General features: G+C 40.9%; 1 protein-coding gene across 1 annotated transcript; it reads left to right on the top strand.

Annotated features, from left to right (window-relative positions):
• The first annotated feature begins 18,338 nt into the window (after positions 1-18,338).
• On the top strand, positions 18,339-18,989 carry LOC125998852 (high mobility group protein B3-like). The gene has a single exon (XM_049766906.1). It carries the CDS (start codon positions 18,339-18,341, stop codon positions 18,987-18,989), a length of 651 nt encoding a protein of 216 aa, XP_049622863.1.
• The last annotated feature ends 572 nt before the right edge of the window (positions 18,990-19,561 follow it).

Here is a 19,561-nt window from a genome sequence, read left to right as displayed (position 1 = left end):
TGCTCAGGGGTTACTCCTGGCTGTCTGCCCAGAAATAGCTCCTGGCAGGCACGGGAGACCATATGGGACACCGGGATTCGAACCAACCACCTTTGGTCCTGGATCGGCTGCTTGCAAGGCAAACGCCACTGTGCTATCTCTCCGGGCCCAGGAATTCTTGAAGGGGAAGAAAACAGGAAAGGGGAAGAAAAAGTTGTGAGGGAGATAATAGCAGAGAACTTCCCTCTCTTGGGAAAGAGTTTTCTCTACAAATCCAAGAGACAAATAGACCATGATAGAACAACACCAAGACGTTTAGTAATCCAAATGGCAAAAAAAAAAACACAAATTAAAACAAAGAGAGATCAATATTTAAATCAGTAAGGGATAAAAACCCTCAAATATAAAATATAAAGTAAACAACATAAGAATCAAACCTGACCTTCCATTTGAAATAATACAGTCAAGAAAAGAGTGCAATGACCCACAAGTTGTTCTATATACCTTATGGTTTCAGGCCAGATATCAAAGTCTTTAATCCATTTGGATTTGACTTTTATGCATGGTGTTAGATGGGAGTCTGAGTTCACTTTTTCACAAGTGGATAACCAGTTGGGTCAACACCACTTGTTGAAGAGGCATTCCCAGTAGCCTGGAGGGTTCGCTTGTGGACCAGAGCACCCTGGATGCTCTCCCAGGGAGACAGGGCTGCTGTGTTCTGTCTTGGGGAGAACACCGAGACATTGAAAAAAAAAGAGGCATTCCTTGCTACATTTTGGATTTCTTGCCCCTTTAACAAAGATTAGTTGAATGTATATCTGGGAACATTATCTGAATACTCCAGTCTATTCTATTGATCTGAGAATCTATCTTTATTTCAATACCATGCTGTTTTAATAACTATTGCTTTGTAATACAATTTAAAATTGGGGAAAGTAATGCCTCCCATATTCCTATTCCCAAGGATTGCTTTAGCTATTTGTGGGTATTTTTTGTTCTAAATGAATATCAGGAGTATTTGATCCACTTCTTTGAAGAATGTCATGGTATCTTTAGAGGGATTGCATTATATCTGTACAATGCTTTGGAGAGTGTTGCCCTTTTGATGACAATTACCCTGCCAATCCATGAGCAGGGTATGTGTCTCCATTTCCTTGTGTCCTCTCATATTTCTTGAAGCTGACTTTTGTAGTTTTCTTTCTATATGACTTTCACCTCTTTAGTTAAGTTGACTCCAGTTGCCCCTGGTCGCCTGCTCAGGGTCCCAGCAAGTGGGTTCTGAAAGGTGCAGTTTAAAAGAGACCCCAGAATTCCCCGTTCCTGTAGGGCTCAGGGAGGAGACTTGCTGGCTTCCAGCAATTAGAGAAGAAAGTCCAGAGAGTTCTGCTGTGCTTCTGAACACAGCACAATTCAGCTGGCTCCACCATTTGTGTGCTGGTCGAATCACTTCCAAAGAAGGCGAGACCTCGGGGGAGGAAGCCACACAGGATCAAGTCTTAGGCCAGAGCAGACAGAGAATGTCCAGAGAGATCTGCTGTGCTTCAGAGACATAGCACAATTCAGTTAGCTCCACCCTATGTGGTGGGTAGACTCACCTCCAAGGACGGGGAGCCGTTGTTGGAGGAAGACATACTGGATCAAATTTTGGGCTGGGGCAGGCAGAGAAGAAGGTCCAGAGAGGTCTGCTGTGCTTCAGAGCACAGCACAATTTAGCTGGCTCCACTGGCTTTGGGCGGGTCGACTCACTTCCAAGAAAGAGGAGCCCTCGGAGGAGGAAGCCACACAGGAACTAGTCTTTCCCCTGAGCAGGTAGAGAAGAAATTTCAGAGAGGTCTGCTGTACTTCAGAGACACAGCACAATTCAGCTGGTTCCTCTCTAAGTGGGCGGGTTGACTCACCTCCAAGGCCCCAGCAGTCATAATCTATTGAGGACAAGCACAAGCCAAGTAAGACCCTAGAGGACATAATATCCTAAGGACTCTGCACAAGATAGGCTGACTCTGCACACGAAGGATGGAGCCAGAGAAGCATGGCAGCAAAGAGGAACAGCCGCAAGCATCCTCTAGCCCATGAATCCCCAAACAACAAATAGTAAAATTCATGCTACAAGCATGTCAATGGGTAAACAACACAGGACAATATTCATAGAGAATGAAGATGGAGCTCTGATGAATTGAAAATAACCAATCAAATAGAGTCTCTGATAAGGAGTTTAGAGTAGTAATATGGAGGAGGTTCTTATAATTCAAAGAAAGCATAGATTGAGCTGAAAAGACCAAAAAGATAGAAATAAAAAATAAACCCTTCAAACTGAAATAACAGGACTGAATAACTCTGTAAATGAAATGAAAACCTCGATGGAAAGCCTTTACAACAGAGCAACAGTGGCTGAGGACAGAATCAGTGAGCTGGAAGATGAGATGCAAAAAAACTCCATATGCAGAATAGATGGGAAAAGAACCTTAAAGAAAATGATCAGGGGTCGGGAAGGTGGTGCTAGAGGTAAGGTGTCTGCCTTGCAAGCGCTAGCGTAGGACGGACTGTGGTTCAATCCCCCGGCGTCCCATATGGTCCCCCCAAGCCAGGGGCGATTTCTGAGTGCATAGCCAGGAGTAACCACTGAGCGTCAAACGGGTGTGCCCCCAAAACCAAAACAAACAGACAGACAAACAAATAAAAAATAGAAAATGATCAGATAATGGAAAAATTACTGAAAGAATGTGAACAGATAAAAATAGAGGTCTTTGATAAATTCAACAGAAACAACATAAGAATCATTTAGAGTGCTAAAGACCCAGGAAGATAATCCCCAGAAAGCCTCAACAATGAAGAACATCATTTCAGAGAAACTCTCAGAGAGATTTTAATGTGCCTATGCAAAAGAGAAACAATGCCACAAGGTAACAAGGTATTTTTGGTGCATCTGGGGGCCAAGGGAACTAGTCCAACATTCCCTGTTACTTGGTTCTAACATGAGTTCTATACAGAGATACACTTCTACCAGCATTGCTCATCGAACAGATCTGAAAGGGGAAAAAGCAAGCAAACAAACAAACAAACAAAAAAAACAGTGGGCAAAATTGTCGTTATATAAGAGGATATTCAAAAAGGATATAACAAAGAGTTATAGATGTTCAGAAAATACATCTAAGATATACAAAGGAGGTACACATGTTTCTTTTATATTTTAGAAACAGTTATGGGGAGTGTGTTGTTTCTGGAACACCACTTTGGTCTGTGATTTGGCAATTTGAGTCTGTAACAGCTTCTAGCACTCCCGTATCAGAAAATGTATTTGAGTGGGGTGTCTTGGAATCTGATTATGGTAGCAAGCACAGTGAAGGCAGTTGAAGGATAGAAGTTCGTATATAGTAAAATTGATAGGAAGAGAGTATGGATTTTTTTCTAGGCTGCGAGTCTATATTTTAATTTTGGGAGTTGACTGGCAGTTAGCTTGAGAGAGGATATTAGTCTGCTTCATAAGAAGCTAAGATCTGAGGGTAAAAATGGTTACATGTGGGGTAATAGACAGTGGGGTGAGAGTAAAGCACTAAAATGAGCCTGTAGGTGGTGAGCCAATGGGGGAAGGGAATAATACAGCATAGACATTCTGTATATTGTAAACATAGATGGACACCTATGATATCCTCTTTAACTATCTATACTGTATAACACAAAGTGGATTAAACTATATGATATCCTATAAATCTATATAAATTTTATGCGTGGGGGCAATAGCCCCTGTGTGGTTTGAAAATTGGGATTAGTGGGAAGGAAAGTTCGCCAGTCCCCTCCCCCAATACACGCTTCTGGACCAGGATTGGGGATGGGGGAGGCCTGGGGCCACCCTCAAAATGCTCACCAGGACCCACCTGGCTGGCACTCCAGGAAGGCGGCCCGGGGTAACCCTGGTGTCTGGGAGGATGGAGGGAGAAGGCTGCAGGGGGCAGCTGGAGGCCGCATCTTCCCCTAAGCTTGGCCAAAAAGCCTATAGCCTGGAGCCATGCTGTTCCCATGTCTGCTGAAGCTTCCAGATCCTCTGGGACATTCTTAATACTGCTCTGACACCACCACATGCCAGTTTTGATATGACATCCTGACAATGAGAAAATGGCAACAGTTTGATCTAAGAGAGGGTTGCCCTAATAATGAGATAAAATCAGAAGACACTTCATCCTTTGATCTGTGCAAAAACTAAAATAGCTAACTACAGAAGATTGACTGCGATGACCATGACTGGGCAGAACTTATCCTGGGACCAATAAGAAAGACCCTAGCCTAGGCTTTGGCCTACAATCTGTACAACAACCAAGACCTCTACTTCCAGGGTCTGACTGATACAACTGCAACTGAGTAGAACTTCTAGAAATATAATGAAAGACTATCCTAGGCTTCATCCTAGGATCAGTGCAAAAATCAAACCAAGACCACCAACTACAGAAGACTGATTAAAACAACAGTGATGGAACAGAATTTCTAGAACCGTAAAGAAAGACTCTAGCCTAGGCTTCATACTATTACCTGTGCAAATACCAAGATCTCTGGTTACAGAGGCCTGATTTTATCATCTGTAACTGAGCGCATAACTGGCACCATAAAAAGACCCAGGGAGGGAAAAAGAACATGTATGGAGCTTATAATTATTCACATGACAGTATGTTTCAATGGCAGAGAAACCCTGTATTTCTTAGGACAAGAAAATTCCCTTTCTTTTTTTTTCCTTTTTTTTGTTTTTGGGCCACACCCGGTGACGCTCCGGGGTTACTCCTGGCTATGAGCACAGATATCGCACCCAGGGCCCGGAGAGATAGCACAGCGGTGTTTGCCTTGCAAGCAGCAGAACCAGGACCAAAGGTGGTTGGTTCAAATCCCGGTGTCCCATATGGTCCCCCGTGCCTGCCAGGAGCTATTTCTGAGCAGACAGCCAGGAGTAACCCCTGAGCATCGCCAGGTGTGGCCCAAAAACAAACAAACAAAAAAACAGATATCGCACCTGGCTTGGGGACCACATGGGACGCCGGGGGATCGAACCTAGGTCTGTCCTAGGCTAATGCAGACAAGGCAGGCACCTTACCTCTAGTGCCACCACGCCAGCCCCAAAAATTCCCTTTCTAATCTAATCTCCCCAATATTTACTGTGCCTATGAAAAAAAGAAGCAGCACAATTTATTTGTTTTTTTTTTGTGTTTTTATTTTGAGATCATGGTTGTTGTTTGGTTGTTATCTTAATTGCTGTGGTGCTTTTCAGTTTTTTTGGTTGATTATTTTGTCATTGCAGTGTTTTTTTTTCTTGTTTGTTTTTAGTATGTTTTTGCTATGTTTTTCTTACTTTTTCCCTTTTTTTAAATATATATAACCTCTAGAGGAACTCCTCCTGGATTTTTTTGTCTTTTGCCCTTTTTTCATTCAATCAGAACCACATAACTTGAACCATCTTGTTCTGCCTCATAAATTGAGGGGGGGGGGAATGAAAGGTACCAAGACCAAACTATCATATGAACATTGAGTAGAAATAAATAAAAAAAATGATCAGACTTAAACACCAAATCCAAAGCCAAAGACAACATAATTGATACCTAATCTACAAGCTAGACACAGAGGGAACCACTTATACTAGCAGATAGGGGGGAAAAAGGGGGATCTGGGATGCATGCTGGGAACAGAGGTGGAGGGAGGACAACACTAGTGTTGGGAATGCCCCTGACTCAATGTCACTATTTACCTAAAATATTATTGTAAAAGATTTGTAATTCACTTTAGTCAAAATAAAAATTATTAAAAAAAAGAAAGGTACCCCAAGGCAAATCCTAGCCAAAATAATGAATCCCACAGATAGGGATATAATACTGAAAGCAGCAAGACCAAAAGGGGAAATTGCATTCAAAGGAGCATCCTGAAGATTTACAGCAGATCTGTCAGAAGAAAACCTCAAGGCCAGAAGGCTGTGGTGGGATATAGTGACAAAACTCAACGTAATGAATGCTCCACCTAGAATACTGCACGCAGCCAGACTCACCCTCAGGTTAGAAGGATGTATATATAGCTTCATGGATAACAACAGTTTAGAAACTTTACAAACTCAAAACAGACTTAAAAGAAAAACTGAAAGTTCTACTTTAAGACAAGACTAACGGACACACCAAACTTCTATACATAGATGGCACTACATCCCATGACAATTATCTTTCTCAATGTCAATGGACTAAATTCACCAATTATGAGACATAGAGTGGCTAAATGGATCAAAAAGCGAATCCAACCTTCTCTGTCTACAAAAAATAACCTGAATAGTCAGAAAAAAACATAGTTTCAAGATCAAAGGGTGGAAGAAAATGAACCAAGCGAACAAACCTTTAAAAAGCTCAAGAGGCCATAATAATATCAGATGATACAACCTTTAGACTCAGAAAAGTTGTAAAGAACAAAGATGAACATTTCATACTAATCAAGGAATATGTACAACAGGAAGAAATGACACTCCTAAACATATATGCACCCAATGAAGGACCAGCAAAATATTTAGTACAATTGTTGACAAATCTGAAAGAAACAAATACAATGAAGGCACAAATTATCAGAATTTATGATATAGAGCAAAAGCAGTACTGGGAGGAAAATTTATAGGCTTGCAAGCACACACCAGAAAGGAAGAAAGGGAGTACATGAATAGCTTAATGACACAGCTTATAGAATCAGAGTATGATCAACAAAAGGAATCAAAAATAGGTAGGCAGAAGGAAATAACAAAGCTTAGAGGACAAATCAATGAAGTGGAAAGCCAAAAAACAATTTGAAAGATCAACAAAAGCAAAAAATGATTCTTGGAAAAAATAAACAAGATTGATAAACCACTAGCAAAACTCAAAACGGAAAAGTGAAACTTGATTAACCGGATTAGAATGAAAAGGGGGAGATTACTACAGATATTGCAGTGATTCAAAGGGCAATCAGAGAATTTGAGAAACTATGCCATGAAACATGAAAACGTGGAAGAAATGGATAAATTTAAATAAGAAGGATGTAGCATATTTAAACACCCCATTCACTATTGAGGAAAGTAAAATGGTAATCAAAAGTCTTCCCAAAAACAAAGCCCAGGCCCAGAATGGTTCACCATTGAATTCTTTCAAACTTTTCAAGAGGATCTACTACCAACATTTTAAGGCTATTTAATAAAATTGAAGAAATAGGAACACTTTCAAATAGTTTATTTGAAACTATCATCACCTTGGTACCAAAACCAGACAGATGCTGCCAAAAAAAAACCATTACAAACCAATATCCCTGATGAACACAGATACAATGATCCTCAACAAAATTCTGGCAAGTAGGATCCAACACTTCATCAAGAAGGTCATACATCATGATCAAGTAGGTCTCATTCCAGGAATGTAAGATTGGTTTGACATGCATAAATCAATCAGCATAACACACCATATCAAAAACAATTAAAAAATCATATGAGCATATCAATAGATGCAAAGAAACCATTTGATAAGGTCCAACACCCATTTTTGATAAAAAAAAAACAACTCACCAAGATGAGAATAAAAGGAACCTTTCTCAATATAGTTAAGGCATCTACCACAAGCCAATGGCAAATATTATCTTCAATGGAGTAAAACTAAAAGCCTTTCCTCTAAATTCTCATATAAGAAAAGGATGTCTGCTTTCACCACTCCAATTCAACATAGTACTGGAAGTACTTGTTATAGCGATTAGGCAAGAAAAAGATATCAAGGGAATCCAGATAGGAAAGGAAGAAGTCAAGCTCTCACTGTTTGCAGATGATATGATACTCTACTTAGAAAACCCTAAAGATTCTACCAAAAAGCTTCTAGAAACAATAGATTTATATAGCAATGTGGCAGGCTACAAAATTAACACACAAAAATCAATGACCTTTTTATACACCAGTAATGATAGGGAAGAAATGGACATTAAGAAAACAACCCCATTCATATTAGTGCCACACAAACTCAAATATCTTGGAGTCAACTTAAAGAGGTGAAGTACCTTTGAAGGAAAACAGTGGAACCCTGCTTCAAAAGATAAAAGAGGACATGTGGAAATGGAAACACAATCTTGCTCACAGATAGGCAGGATTAACATAATTAAAATGGCAATACTCCCCAAATTATTGTACAAATTTAATGCAATCCCTCAAAAGATACCTATGACATTCTTCTTCTTTTTTATATTTTATTTCATTGAGGATGGAAATAGTTTGGAATAAATTAATAGATCTGGAATTTATGAATCAAAAGCATACACACAAAGAATTTGTTGCAACTTACCTAATTTCCTTCCAGAAACCTTATTAACATTTCTACCAGCAATATTCTTTATAAATGCCAATTTCCCACTTGGGATTTTTCTAGGTGATGAATGTTATTTTAATTTTTTTAGTTTATTTGAAACTTTTTTTCTTTATTTAAACATCTTGATCTATGACATTCTTCAAAGAAGTGGATCGAACACTCCCGAAATTTATTTGGAACAATAAACACCCATGAATATCTAAAGCAATCCTTGGAAAAAATATAGGAGGCATTACTTTCCCCAATTTTAAACTGTATTACAAAGCAATAGTTATCAAACAGCATGGTATTGGAATAAAGACAGATACTCAGGTCAGTGGATTAAGCTTGCATACTCAGAGAATGTTCCCCAAACACATAATCACTTAATTTTTGATAAAGGGGCAAGAAATCCTAAATGTAGCAAGGAAAGTCTCTTTAGCAAGTGGTGTTGACAAAACTGGTTAGCCACTTGCAAGAAAGCGAACTCAGACCCCCAACTAACACCATGTACAAAGGTAAAATCCAAATGGATTAAAGACCTTGATATCAGACCTGAAACCATAAGGTATATAGAACAACACGTAGGTAAAACACTCTATGACATTGAGACTAAATGCATCTTCAAGGAGGAAACTACACTCTCAAAACAAGTGGAAGCAGAGATAAGCAGATGGGAATATATTAAGTGGAGCAGCTTCTGCACCTCAAAGGAAATAGTACCCAGGATACAAGAGCCACTCACTGAGTGGGAGAAACTATTCACCCAATACCCATCAGATAAGGGGCTAATATCCCAAATATACAAGGCACTGAAAGAACTTTACAAGAAAAAAAATATCTAATCCCATCAAAAAATGGGGAGAAGAAATGAACAGACACTTTTCCAAAGAAGAAATACGAATGACCAAAAGGCACATGAAAAAATGCTCCACATCATTAGTCATCAGGGAGATGCAAATCAAAATAACTATAAGTTGCCATCTCACATCACAGAGATTGGTGCACATCAAAAAGAATGTGAACAAGCAGTGCTGGTGGAGATTTGGAACTCTTTTTCACTGCTGGTTGGAATGCCATTTAGTCCAACCTTTATGGAAAGCTATATGGAGATTCTTCCCAAAACTGGAAATTGAGCTCCCATACGATCCAGCTATACCACTCCTAGGGATATACCCTAGGAACACAAAATATAATTCAAAAATCCCTTCCTCACTCCTATATTCATTGCAGCGCTATTTACAATAGCCAGACTCCAGAAACAACCAAGATGCTCTTCAACAGATGAATGGCTAAAGAAACCGTGGTACATATACTCTATGTAATATTACACAGCCGTCAGAAGAGATGAAGTCATGAAATTTTCCTAAACATGGAAGTACATGGATTCTATTATGCTGAGTGAAATAAGTGAGAGGGAGAGAGATAGATGCAGTCTAGTCTCACTCATCTATGTGTTTTAAGAAAATAAAAGTCATTTTTACAATAATTCCCAGAAATGAAAAAGAGGAAGGCTGGAAGGTCCAGCTCACAACATGAAGCTCACCAAGAAGAGTGATGAGTGCAGTTAGAAAAATAACTACATTGAGAACTATCATAGCAATGTGAATGAATGAGGGAAGTAGAAAGCCTGTCTAGAATACAGGTGGAGGTGGGGTGGGGAGGAGGGAGATTTGGGATATTGGTGATGGGAATTTTGCACTGGTGAAGGGGGGAGTTCTTTACATGATTGAAACCCAACTATAATCATATTTGTAATAAAGGTGTTTAAATATAGATATCAATGTTTAAAAAAGACAAATATATAAGCATACAAAAATGTTCTACATCTATTATTATCAGGGAAATATATATATCACAACAACATATCACTGCACACCAGTGAGTGTATTTTTAAGGAACTCCTATGATTCTTAAATTGTTCCTCTTGAACCTTTTCCATAATTTTCTGATACATTTTTAATTTCTCTTCAGACTTTTCACCTCTGTTGTTTTAATAGAGTTTTCCTGTGTTTTATCATTGAGATGACTGATTTGTGCTTCAGCTTTTGAGGTCTTCCATTAACTTTTTATTGCAACTAGCATGCTCTTCAATTCTGCCATTTGATTGAAATTTTTTTAATTCCTCGTCATGTTTTCTTGTACATTATTTACCACCTGTACTATAATTTCTTTGAGTTCATTAAATATCTCCATCATGGTGTTTTTAAAGTCTTTGATGGAGCTAAGTGAACAATTGTGAATCCATGGGTGCTTCAAATTGAAGCTTTGCAGCTTTGAATCTCACAGTGATTCAATTAAACAAGTAAACAAAATCTTTGTCTCAGGGAGTATAGAGCTGGTTGGTGCTAGTAGAGCCTCCTGGGCCATACTCTACAGTTGCGTTTGTATGCCTCATCATCATGACTGCTGTGCTTTGAGGACTGGGGACAAAATTCTGGATTTTGTACTTCGTATTGCCTCACCATGTCTCTTCTGCTTCAATCCTTGGATTTGGAACTTGGGTTTAGCCGAATCCAGAATACTTTGGCTTAACTTTTTTTTTGTTTTTTGTTTTTTTGGGCCACACCCGGCGTTGCTCAGGGGTTACTCCTGGCTGTCTGCTCAGAAATAGCTCCTGGCAGGCATGGGGGACCATATGGGACACCGGGATTCGAACCAACCACCTTTGGTCCTGGCTTGGCTGCTTGCAAGGCAAACACCGCTGTGCTATCTCTCCGGGCCCGGCTTAACTTTTAATTATCATTATCAAATTATTTATTTAAACATTGTGGTTGCAAGGTTATTCATAATACAGTTGGGTTTTTTTGTAGTTACAAAGTTACTTATTGATTTTCAGTCATACAATGTATAACATCTTTCAGTGCACATTTCTGCCACCAGTGTCCCTGGTTTCCTTCCTTCCCTTCCCCTGCCTGCTTCTGGGGCAGGCATTTTTTCTTCTCTCTCTTCCTTTTTTTTTGCCTTTTTTTCTGGGGGGGGTGGAAGGAAGGAAGGAAGGATGGAAGGAGGAAGGAAGGAAAGAAGGAAGGAAGGAAGGAAGGAAGGAAGGAAGGAAGGAAGGAAGGAAGGAAGGAAGGAAGGAAGGAAGGAAGGAAGGAGAGCTGCAGGGATCCTCTCTCTTCCTTTTTTTTTTTGGTTTTTTGGGCCACACCCGGCAGTGCTCAGGGTTACTCCTGGCTGTCTGCTCAGAAATAGCTCCTGGCAGGCACGGGGGACCATATGGGACACCGGGATTCGAACCAACCACCTTTGGTCCTGGATCGGCTGCTTGCAAGGCAAACACCGCTCTCTCTTCCTTTTAATTTAGACACTGTGATTTGCAGTATTGTTACTGAGGGGTAACATGCATATCACTTATTTCCTTTCAGCACCCAATTCTTGTTCAGAGTGATCATTTCTTTTTTGTTTTGTTTTTCTTTTGTTTTGGGGCCACACCCAGAGGCACTCAGGGGTTACTCCTCGCTCTCTGCTCAGAAATTTACTTCTGGCAGACTCGGGGGACCACATAGGATACTGGGGTTCGAACCCAGGTTGGCTGCTTACAAGGTAAACTCCCCTACTCACTGTGCTATTGCTCAGGCCCCTAGAGTGATCATTTCTATCATTGTCATAGTGTTTTCTTCTCTGCCCTGACTGCCCTCCCTTTTATTTGTGGCAAGCTTCCTACCGTGTACTGATCCTCCTGGCTCGAGTCTCTATTGTCTCTGAATATTATTACATACTATCTTTCTCTATATCCAACAAATGAGTGTGATTATTCTGTCTATTCCTTTCCCTTTGACTCCTTTCACTCAGAATAATATTCTCCATAAATGTCGTGTATAAGTAAATTCTATGACTTAATTTTTCCTAAAAGCCGCGTAGTAAACTTTGGCTTAATTTTGGAGCCTCATAGTTAATTAAGACTTGGTAGCTGTGAGACGGGGGTGGGGTGGGGTGGGGGGGTGGGACTTATAAATTTTGTAGTTGTCTGGCGCCACCTAATGTCAAAAACCTCTGCCTGTGGTGTATCCCAGTATTATTTTCAGCATTTCTGAACACAAAAGATGCTTTAAGCACTATCTGGTTTTTTGTTTGTTTTTATTTTGGGTTTCTGCTAGATCTTTAACTAGCTTTGATTAGGCATTGTTTTATTAGAGAGCCCATGGGGGTGATTGAGTCTCATGGTTTCAGTGTGTGTGTGTGGTTGCCTGCGCGTGCATCACACTCCACTCATCCACCACATATCCACTGTCGGATTATTTAAAAGTTGTTCTTAAAATTTGGACTTTCTCTGGGAAGCTACACACAGTGTTGTACTTTCCGTTTCCTGCCCATCCTCTTCAGAATTTGTTACTGTTTTTCATTTTGCTTTTTGGTGTAATTCGCCAGGCTCCTTTCTCTTCCATCTTGGCCCTGACTCCTAAGCCCCAGTTAAAGCCTTACCAGGGTTTTTTATTGTTGGTATTGGGTCACACCCGGCAGTGATCTGGCTCTGCGCCCAGAAATCGCTCCTGGCAGGCTCGGGGACGATATGGGGGGACCATATGGGATGCCGGGATTTAAACTATCGTTTGTCTGAGGTTGGCTTGGCTGCGTGCAAGGCAAATGCCCTACGCCTGTGCTCCAGCTTTACCAGTTTTTAAAATTTTTCATTTCTCAGGGTGAAGAGATAGTACAGAGGGTAAAGCTTGTACCAGTCAACTAGATTTGATCCTTAGTACTCCATATGGTACCCTGAGCCTTAACAGAAATAATTCCTGAGCACCTCATAGCCAGAAGTAAGCCTTGAGCACTGACAGTATAACCCCCAAACAAAAAAAACCTGTATTCCTCAGTGTCCTCTCTCTCTCTCTTTCTTTCTCTCTCTCTTCCCCCCCCCTCTCCCCCCTCTCTCTCTCTCATTCTGGGTCACTACCTAATAAAGATACAGGACTTTTCTTTACTACAAAAGAACCCCCTCCCCCATGCTTTCTATTTGTATGTTCTCTACCCCAGCTCTTTTACAGACTGCCACATAATTTTATACTTACCAGCAACGTATTAAGATTATCTAGTTGCTTTGCATCTCAGCAACATTTAGTATGCATTACTAATTTTTTTATTTCAGTTGTTCTAATGGCCCAGTGGTATCTCATTTTGATCTTAATTTAAATATTTTTTTGTTTGTTTGGTTTTTTTTGGCCACACCCGTTTGATGCTCAGGGTTTACTCCTGGCTAAGTGCTCAGAAATTGCCCCTGGCTTGGGGGGGACTTATATGGGATGCCGGGGGATCGAACCACTGTCTTTCCTTGGCTAGCGCTTGCAAGGCAGACACCTTACCTCTAGCGCCACCTCACCGGCTGTGATTTAAATCTTCCTAATGATGTTGGATACCTCTTCAGACACTCACTTGCTATATGTATCTTCTTTTTTTATTTTGTTTCTATTTTGGGGTTACAGCTGGCAGGGCTTAGGGCTTACTCCTGGCTCTTTGCTCAGGAGCACTTGTGCAGGCTTGGCAGGCATATAGGGTGCCAGGGATAGAACATGGGCCAGCCACATAAAAGGAAGGCAATCCCCTACCTTCTATACTATATCTCCAGCCCCAGGTATTTATTCCTTTTAGAAATGCAGGTTTACATCTTTTTTTTTCCGGTTTTTGGGTCACACTCAACAGCACTCAGAGATTACTCCTGGCTCTACACTCAGAAATCACCGCTGGCAGGCACGGGGGACCATATGGGATGCCGGGATTCGAACCACCGTCCTTCCGGATGCAAGGCAAACACCTTACCTCCATGCTATCTCTCCGGCCCCATGGTTTACATCTTTTTTAGTTGATGTAGTTTTGAGGACATACCTGGTGTTTCCTTGGAGTCCACTCCTGGCAGTTCTGGCAGAACTCTGTTCTCTAGAGCTTCTTGGATGCCATTATTTTTTCTGGCAATCTCCCTTGGTGCTTGATATCCAATCTAGGTATTTGCCTTTGCTTTTTATCCCAGTGTCTGGTACCATTGCTGGGATCAGTTGTTTTTGGAAATTTCATGCTCAGAACACCCAGGGACAAGTTACTCTAGGCATCTTCAGGATTCTCTGTATTGCTGCCCTACAGTTATATCTCCAACATTTTTTATTATCCACCTCTTTGGGTCTTTTTATTTGGGTCTTTTTAGCTGGTATTCTTTGGGCATCAAAGATTTGGATGTTTGTACACTTTAGCTCTGGAAAATTCTAAATTGCCACAGGACAATCGGGGCTGGGCATGGGAACAGCAGCGAGGTCCTCTAAGGAAGGTGGGCACTAGTATCAGCAAAATAAGACAAGACAGCATACTCAGAAAGGAGTTTAAATCTAATCTGTTTATTTCAGTGAAAGAGTAGAGTGTTTATACATTTACTTTAGCAAGTCATTCTGAGTTAGCAAGGAAGAAGGTGGTCAACAGTTTACATAACAGGAAAACATGTGGCTTCTATGAGGTATAGATAATCATCAAAACATTCTATAGAATTCATTGACCTCTTCCTTAATACAATGGTTTCAATACTTACTGATCTTTACAAGAGAAGTCACTTATTTTTGGCCTAAGATTTAACAATGCTCTAAGTTCACTCAAATCTCATAAATCTGTCAAGGCAGCTTTGTGCATTTGAATACCCAGTTCCTCTTTTCCAGGAGGTCTTTGTGTGGCCATTTACTGCATGACTAAATTGTGTTTTGTCTTGACATAAAGATTATCTCTAGAACCAAGTGGCTTTGGCTCAGGGTCAGAGGTCTCTGCTTCTGCAGTATATTTCACATGCTTATCTCCATACAGCATTCTGATTAGCAAGGGCTATGGTGACAAGGCCTTAGCACAGCACGTCTACTTGGTAGCTTAGGAAACAGTTTTGATTTGCAAAAATCTTAGTGGTCTTTTGAGGGACTCAGAGAAAGATCCTTAGGGTTCTAGGGAAACTATGTCTCAAATGAGAGGGGCAATTTTATCCTGTGACCTCAATCAATTTCCCCATTTCCCTGAGCCTCTTGAGCCTGGTGCCCTTCCTTAGCCATGGCAAGGGTTCTTTACACAGAGTTTGCAGCACTCAGTAATGATGTTTTTGCTTGTTTCTTCATAGGGGTTTTCTTTGTTCTGTGGGACCCCAATAATTCTTATGGTTTTTCTGTTGAATTTATTCCAAAGTTTTATTGTTGTCTGTTCTTTTTTGAGGATTTTTTTGGAGACTTTCCCCCATTTTCTGTTTTCTGCATTTCATATTTGAGCTCACTGTGCTCAACAACTGTTACTCTGCTGGTGAGGTCTTCTAATAATTTTTTGTTTCACTTACAAAGGTTTTTAATTCTGACACTTGTATTTATATTTTTTCTTTTCAGCTCTCATGACCCCTGTGTTTTATTGGCAGTCCATTCCACTGTTTATTTGAGCTAATTGAATATCCATTTTAAACTATGTTTCAGAGAAGTTAAATAGGGTATTATTACTGATTGGTTCTGTAGGATTTTAGTCTTCACCCATAAAGCAAAGTGGGTTTTTTCTGCTTTACTTTGGTTTCTTTTGTAGTCTCAAGGTGCTTCTTACCTCTGTCATTGTCATTTATTCCCACTGTGGGGGGAGGTCTCCAGAATTTATGCTGGTTAAAGATTATCTTGTAGCTATGTAAGCTTTGGCCTCCCCAGGGTTATGGCCTCTGTCTGGTGTGGGTGGGCAGGCTGTAGGTTCCTTTTTTGTTGGGGCATATGTTCAGGGTACACCTTGCTACTGACGCTTGAGCTTTCAAATCTCTGCTGGCTACAAGTCTCTTTATTTCTGTGACCATTCTAACTGCTACTAGTGCCAATGTGCCCCTCAGTCATTGCTGGGTGTGATGCAAACACCAAAAAAAAGGGAAAAAAAGGGATAACTATGACAGTAATAATTTATATTTTTCACTCTGGGAAAATAAAGGAAATAAAGTGATATGTATAATATTACTTTAGTAAGAGGACAGCAAACCAAAGTGCCTAAAAGAAAGAATGATAAAAGATAAAGAAAAAGTGTCTGTCATAGAGGCAGACTGAGGATGAAAGTGAGGGGATGAGAGAAAAACTAGGTAAGTGTGTGCAGGAAATGAACACTGGTGAATAGATGATGGTGGAACATTATATGACTGAAACACAACTACTCTCTATTTTTAAACTCTATATCTCATGGTTATCTAATTAAAAAATAGAAAATAAATAAAATCATATACTATTCATTTTATCTCCAAAAGTAAATTAGAAAAACTTAATGCAAAACAAAATATTTTGAAGTGTACTAAATAAATTAAGCAGACATATGTATACCATTATGCACTGATATAATTAGTATAATACATTAGACATGAAATCAACCTAGGTGACCAACAATGGATGAAATGACTATGAAGATTTTTGAATAAATACACAGTGGAATACTGTGTAGTTGTAAGGAAGGAACAATAAAATAATGCAATTTTTGCAAACTGGTTAGCACTGTAAGTTATATTGATGAAATTAGATGAAAAACATATACAGGGGGCCATAGTTATTGTGCAGTGGTAGGACATTTTCATTGCACGTGGATGACCCAACAGACCTCAGATCGATCCCCGGTGTCCCATATGGTCCCCCAAGCCAGGAGCAATTTCTGAGCACATAGCCAGGAGTAAGCCCTGAGGGTTATTGGGTGTGGCCCTAAAGGAAAAAAAAAGAAAATACAAGGTATCAGTTATATTGCTGACAGGGGCAGTGGTATATCTATAAACAACACTGAAAACATGACATCTATCACACCACCATTGAACTTAGTAATGTGACTGTTAAGATGGCAGTTATGGTGATGGAGTTTGGAACAGTAGCAAGAGGAGTTAACAAAGTTGGTAAATTGACAGATTTGGTAAGGTCATTGTTGCAATATTATATGCCTAACACTCAATTATCAGTTGCTTTGTAAACCAAAGTTATGAATGAAATAACATTTTTAAAAGGCATAGAAATATTATATCAGTGGTATTAAGCATTAACAATGACTTAAAGAAGATTGGGAGTACAAAAAAAAAAGAAGACAAAACGCTCAGTGCTAGAAATTTGTGCTCTACGCTTATTTTTATTTTTGTGGAAAATATTACAAAAGAGCTCAAAAATTGTTTAAACTAGGAATGTTCTTTGTTCTACACTTTTCCGTATGTTTGTGGGCACTGGTAAAAAATGGCACTGACAAAGATTAAAGTTAAAAGGAAATTTATAAGAAAGAAACACAATATTAGGAACATGGCTCCAACAGTCAATTTCATGTGTCGACAGGAATAGATCAAGAGGATTTGTTTGATTAAAAACTGGCCTCGATGTTACTGTGAAAGAAATGTTTTATTTATTTTTCGAAGGACATAGTAGCTAGTGAAATTTTCAGCGGGAACTTGATCTCATTGTAAAAAACAAACGAGCTATATCATTTTTGAACACCAACAAGTAAAGAATAAAACTGCCCTCAAAAACATAGAGAAGAACCACAACTAAGGAGCCAGAATCTTGCCGAGTCCCACAGTCAATTAAACAAATACTCTAGGCATTTGGGGGAGGGTGGTTGAGCACAATTTGACCACAAAAAAAGGTAATGGTCACAACCAAAGATGAATGTCTCCCCCTCATCTGGACATCACAACCAAAAAGGAGGGAAGAGAGTGGGCAAAAAGGAAATATAAGACAATTTAGTAGATTGGTACTCGTACTGAAGATTGTAAAACTTGACTTCTTTGTAGAAAAACACACGAGTTATAATGTTCTTCTATTTCACAGTCTAGTATGAATTTTTATTAGAAGAGCACTTGATAGAGTCAAGCCACCACTAAACTCCGTCTTCCCCAAATCTCGCGGTATGCGTTCTATATCCCTTTGACGTGACATATTTGCTGGGGAAATTTTCAGCGGGAACCATGGCAACCGGCTGAGCCCCGAGCCCCAACCCCCAACTCCGACCAGCACCTAGAGATGTCACAAAGGCACATAGTGAGGCTGGCAGTGGGCATCAGGGCAATCACCACAGGCCGCAGGCCAGTCGCAGGCCCACACTCAACACCAGGAGAGGTCGAACAGAGCGATGGCGGCCAAAAAAGGTTTCCCGGGCAGCCATCAAGCCCAGCCTCGGTGCCAGGGACACCAGAAAAGCAGACGTTCCTTGCTGAGACCAAAAGGTAAAATGAACACTTATGCGTGTTTTGTTCAAACATGCCGGGAGGAACTGCAAAAGAGCCACCCGGGCACCGAGGTGACCTTTGCCAAATTCTCCAAGCACTGTGCCCGCCGATGGAAGGCTCTGTCCCTCCGGGAGAAGGCCTGCTTCCAGGCCCTGGCCCAGGCAGACGGTCGCTGCTTCACCCGCGAGATGAGGAGCTACGACCCTTCAATGGAAAGCAAGGCCCCTAAAAGACCAATGTCGGCCTTCCTGCTATTTTGCCGGGAATACCGCCCCCAGCTCCGGGCCGACCACCCCAACCTGTCCCTGGTGCAAGAGTCCCGCCGCCTCGGAGCCATCTGGCGAGGGCTCGGCAAGAAGGAATACCAGCGGTTTGCCAACTTGGCTGCGTGCCTGCAAGACAAGTACCACAAGGATGTGGAGAAATACAAGAAGAGAGCCCAGAAGATCGCCAATGCCAGGTCCCTGGGCAGGGAGAGAGTGGCCGGGAAGCGGCACCGAGAGGAGGAGGTGGAGGAGGAAGACTCCGATTATGAGGATAGCATGGATGACTAGGAGCGCCTAGTCCTTTCCTGACCCAGTTTCCCAACACCCCTTTCCCTGACACCCATAGCTGAATAAAGGCATGGCATTGATCTCCTTGGCTCAGTGTCAGATGTTTGTGCGCCATGGCGGGGAAGCCACAAGATATAGTGGTTTCCTCCCACAGCTTGGTCTTTGGATTGCCTCTACTGCTGGGGTCTGGCAGACTCTAGTCTTGCCCAAGGGCTCTGGGGGAGGGCAGTGGTTTCCCTGGAGGGACCACGGGCGGGCAGGCGGGCAATTGGAGTACCTGAATCTATATTCAAGTCAGGGTTCACATTTCCAAACCCTTTCCAAGTCAAAGGTCCCTGTGTTCTCACTCTGCAGGCAGTGTGGGAAGATATTGCAAGACTTTATCCGGTCATTTTCATTCTTGAGGTGGGGGGATTAGATGGGTCTTAGGAACAAACCTATCTGTAACAACTGAGAATACTCAAGATACTTGCTTTAATGTTAGAGAATTTAGAAACAGGGGTTTCTGCTGCCATTAAGTGCTACGGAACACAGGGTGCTTCAGCTAGAATGAGGGCTGGTATGAGTTAAAA

The sequence above is a fragment of the Suncus etruscus genome, chromosome X (genome assembly GCF_024139225.1).
Source record: "Suncus etruscus isolate mSunEtr1 chromosome X, mSunEtr1.pri.cur, whole genome shotgun sequence".
NCBI classification, from domain to species: domain Eukaryota; kingdom Metazoa; phylum Chordata; class Mammalia; order Eulipotyphla; family Soricidae; genus Suncus; species Suncus etruscus.
The sequence above is the reverse complement of the archived record's forward strand: the minus strand, read 5'-3'. Positions and strand labels throughout refer to the sequence as shown.

Bases quoted from the DNA above. Each gene is read 5' to 3' on its own strand.
- LOC125998852 (XM_049766906.1), top strand. From the start codon at position 18,339: ATGGCGGCCAAAAAAGGTTTCCCGGGCAGCCATCAAGCCCAGCCTCGG.